The following is a 4,802-nucleotide window of genomic DNA, read 5'->3' as shown; positions in this document are numbered from 1 at the left end:
GAGCTCACATACACACACACACACACACACACACACACACACACACACACACACACACACACACACACACACACACACACACACACCACCACCACTACCGCCACTCACTCACACAGGACAAGTTCTACAGGTGAGCTCACATACACACACACACACACACACACACCACTACCGCCACTCACTCACACAGGACGAGTTCTACAGGTGAGCTCACATACACACACACACACACACACACACACACACACACACACACACACACACACACACCACCACCACTACCACCACTCACTCACACAGGACGGGTTCTACAGGTGAGCTCACATACACACACACACACACACACACACACACACACACACACACACACACACACACACACACACACACACACACATCACCACCACCACTACCACCACTCAGTCACACAGGACGAGTTCTACAAGTGAGCTCACATACACACACACACACACACACACACACACACACACACACACACACACACACACACACACACACACACACACACACATCACCACCACCACTACCACCACTCACTCACACAGGACAAGTTCTACAGGTGAGCTCACACACATAAACACACACACACACACACACACACACACACACACACACACATCACCACCACCACTACCACCACTCACTCACACAGGACAAGTTCTACAGGTGAGCTCACACACATAAACACACACACACACACACACACACACACACACACACACACACACACACACACCACCACCACTCACTCACACAGGACGAGTTCTACAGGTCAGCTCTCACACACACACACATACAGATGTGTAGTCAGTAGACCCACCTACATTACTCTCAATAACACCATTTGACCTTTGTGACCTGTGATTTTTCAGCCACTTGAAGAAGGAGAGCGATAAAACTCTTTGATTGAGGAACCGAAACATCAAACCACAGAGGGTGAAAACATGGGGATGTGCAGATATACGAGTGAGAGTAAAACCTTGAAGGTGTGGCCCTCCTGAGCACACACCACACAACTAACCCCAAGCCTAACACACCACACCACACCACAGCCACCAGCTGGAGACACGACCGGGAGACATGTTTAAAAAAGGACTTTTATTGGCCAGCAAGGTGACCTTCATCACCTTCTGAGAGAATATGACTGGTCGATGGCTGTTAGACTGGCCAATGGCTGTCAAGATTGGCGGGATTTGGAGCTGGGTGGGGTTTGAGATGGTCGTTGATGACCTGGGTGGGGCTTGGGTTGTGGAGACATCTATGTACAGTACATCACACCAGAAAGAATGTTTAAGGCAGAAGTGTCTCTTTTATGTCTTTGCATGTAGCTAGATCTGAACACGCCCAGAGGGCTAAAGTCTTCTTGTTTTCTAGTACGGCCCTCGGCAGTCTGAGAGAGTGGGGTTGAGAGTGCATGTAATCAACACTCCACTCTCATATCTCCTTCCTTTGTAGTATTGTTATAATTAATATCAATGTTGTCTGTTAATAATTATGTAATTATATAAACATATTACTTTGTGTTATTTTTTTACATTTTCATGGTATCATTTTTTTTATTTCTTTGTGGTATTTTTTCGTTGTTTGTTTTTTTTTATTTTGAATTTTACTTGTGAAAAAAAAATGCAAGATTCAAAAGCTGAAAAATCTGGAAATAAAACAAAATTTTTCCTAAAAGGGCTTTTGTCTATAAAAATTATTTAATCATTTGTAAACTTTAAATCCTAAAATTATTTCATAATTCACCTTAATTTTGTGTCAGAGTATATGAACAATGATTTTAATATTGTTCATTAACACTTTTTACAGTGTGAATAATACACAGTTGTGTAGTGTATAACTCCTAGTGGACGTTTCTGTCCATGATCTAAACTTAGACCTGTCTGTCCATATGAAGTGCATTCAGAGTGGTAACTAGCTTCCTTTGTTTAAAAAAAAAAATCATGTCCAAATGTTTTTAAACCCATCTTTATTCCATACTCCACTATACACACACACACACACACACACACACACACATACTTGTTTTTGTGGCAATTAAGGACATGAGAAAGAAAGCCTACAAATTGGGTACATGGCTTTCTGAGGGGTCTAGAAATAAAATTAAAACAGTTTTGCATTAAAAAAATGCACAGATTAACCCCATCCATTGAGATCTTCTCCAACTAGTTTCTTTAAGAGCTCTGAAATTTCACAGCATAGTCAGGACATTTTGAACTTTTAGTCACATTCCAGGACATGAAACTCACAATAAACTTTATTGTTAAAACGACCAAAGCAAGGATATGATGAAAAGTGGGGACATTACCAATCACATTTTTTACAGGTAAAATCAAGAACAAGCACAGTTTCTGCTCACAAAACTACAAATTCTTAAAATAATGCAATTAGCTGAAAGAGGCAATATATTATATTGATTTTACCACATTGATTTTATTCACAGCAACAAGCAGCTTTTATAAAAGGAGCAGCATAAGAGAATAAAATACACAATTTTAAATAAAGAATTTGTTATAATTAATAATAAAGATAGGCAGGCATATATTGAGGATATTACAATGGCTTCCAAAATTTACACCATTTAGCTGAAGCGTTTTTTTCCAAAGCAACTTATAATTTTGACTGGGCGCAATGGGTCTTGTTCAGGGGCTCAACAGTGGCAGGACCTGAACCAGCAACCTTTAGATTACAAGTCAGGTACCTTCACCACTGACAACATGCAATTTTTTGATATCCCAATCCAAAAATGTGACAAAGTACACTGGTATCGAGTTTCCTTACTTGTACCCTTCGAATTTGAGAGATTTCTTCAAATGATGCACTTGTAAAAAGCAATTCCACTTTCTGTATTTCTAAACAGAGTAAAAAGAGTTATATGCAACAAAGAAACACTGCACCGGACTGCAAACCTTGTTTATAATAACATTGTAACAATTTAATAATGCATTTTACCTTACTGTCATACAATGAAAAATTCTCATTGTTTAAAAAGCCAATAAATTCATGGATGAAGTTGAAACAATTTGGCCTCTATATAACTAAGGTAATGGTAAAGCTGCCCTTCATTTATGAGATGATGGGTTCAGACTGATTATGCAAACAATACAATGAACTTATTTTATGTATAATCATGGGAAAGAAAATCTCTATATTTCTATCCCTCTACATTAATACTAAATCGTGTGTTGTACGTTAACAATGGTGTATTTTGTGATCATCTGTGTCCTTGGGCACAGCCAACACATGCAAGCAATGAATTATGTAGTAAAATTAATTCACATAGAAACTTAAAAACACCTCTATAATCCCTACATCCTCTGTCTCTCCACACCATCCCTACATCTTCTCTCTCTCTACACCATCCCTACATACTCTCTGGCACTGGACAGGCTGAGAAATGCACATTAATAAGGAATTTAGCAGATATCTATTGTTCTAGTATAGATTAAACTTTTTATAGTTTCTGAGGCATTAGTCCATATGTATAGTCTTTCAGTAAAATAAAAAAACACTAAGTATTCAATTGGTGACCTGATATGTTCTCAGGGAGTCTAGTTTTAAACTAATTTACCTTGATTCCGACAGGCACCCATGCTTCCTTTGGTCAAAGGATCAGTCCTCTCTACTTCTTCCAACTCCTGATGGCTGCCTTGAAGTGTTAAAATGTAAAATAGTAATAACCTGCCTTTAATAAATGCCATAATGTCTTGTAAGTAAATAAACTACACTTTATCATTTGATTAAGCAGATGCACTACAGTATAAACACCAGTGCAAATATTTTATAGGCAAACAAAATCACGACAGAAACCAAACTAAAGCTGCTACAGTGATTAAGGTAAAAGAAAAACACAAATTATGGCATCTTTAATCACAATTACCACTTTCAAAACAACTAAGTAAGACAAAACTTGGTTACACTAAAAGTCAAATGTGACATTTAAATTCCTGTCAAGGGATGTGCCAATTAGTCAGCTGTGGATGCAATCTAAAGCACTAATGTAGCTGGTTTACAATTAATTAATTCTATATGAATCTATAGTTTGCATATTTTCAATAGATAAACAGTAGGTAATAATAATGGAATGATTTTAACTCAGTATGAGTCTGTGGGATATGCCATTTTTACATTCTGACAGTAATGCCTGCACTGCAATTTTAATCCAGTGTGAATGTACGATATATGTAATTTATTTTGACTAAACGATATAATTTACTATTTTAATACAGTACAAATCAGCAGTAAGGACTGAAGGCATTTTAATCTAAGATGAAATTGAGAAAAAAAATAATTCTGATGTCATTTTAACCCAGGATGAAACTGAAGTGTGTGTAGTTTTTGTTTTTCAGTCTCATGGTAACAAATGCAGAGGAATTGGATGAATTTGAAGTTTGGGTATTGGAGTTTTTTAAAATCTGTTTGAATCTATTTTAATCTGAAGTGTGTATATATCCAATGGACTGCCATTGGATATTGTTGCCACAGGAATAATGGTTTCACTTATTCACTCTAGACATGATTACAAGAGATTTTATCATTATTGGCAAATTGTCAACAGATATTTCGTCTTTTTTGTTACTTCACAAAACCGATTTCCGATAACATTGTGGATATGGGGATCACTTAAAGAATACTAAACAATAGGATTTTAAATTGACAACAGAACATAATTATCCATTTTTAATTCTAAATGTAATGGTAACAGAACATTAATACTCCAACTGATAAAATCAGGACATTACTACATACACTGTCCATTCTGTAGTGGGGTGAAGTTAGTA

General features: G+C 37.1%; 1 protein-coding gene across 2 annotated transcripts in view; it reads left to right on the top strand.

Moving 5' to 3' along the window:
* The window catches only part of atn1 (atrophin 1), a 22,853-nt gene extending 21,155 nt beyond the window's left edge, over positions 1-1,698 (top strand). For both annotated transcript variants that reach the window (XM_081696681.1, XM_035530782.2), the window contains exon 10: positions 894-1,698. In XM_081696681.1, the coding sequence (XP_081552807.1) occupies positions 894-927 (34 nt within the window). In that variant the 3' untranslated portion in view covers positions 928-1,698. The remainder of the gene's footprint in view (positions 1-893) is intronic.
* Positions 1,699-4,802: the final 3,104 nt, after the last annotated feature.

This window comes from Electrophorus electricus, chromosome 14 (genome assembly GCF_041902795.1).
Source record: "Electrophorus electricus isolate QZ-2024a chromosome 14, ASM4190279v1, whole genome shotgun sequence".
Taxonomy (NCBI): domain Eukaryota; kingdom Metazoa; phylum Chordata; class Actinopteri; order Gymnotiformes; family Gymnotidae; genus Electrophorus; species Electrophorus electricus.
Note: the sequence above shows the minus strand (reverse complement) of the source record. Positions and strands in the feature narration are given on the sequence as shown.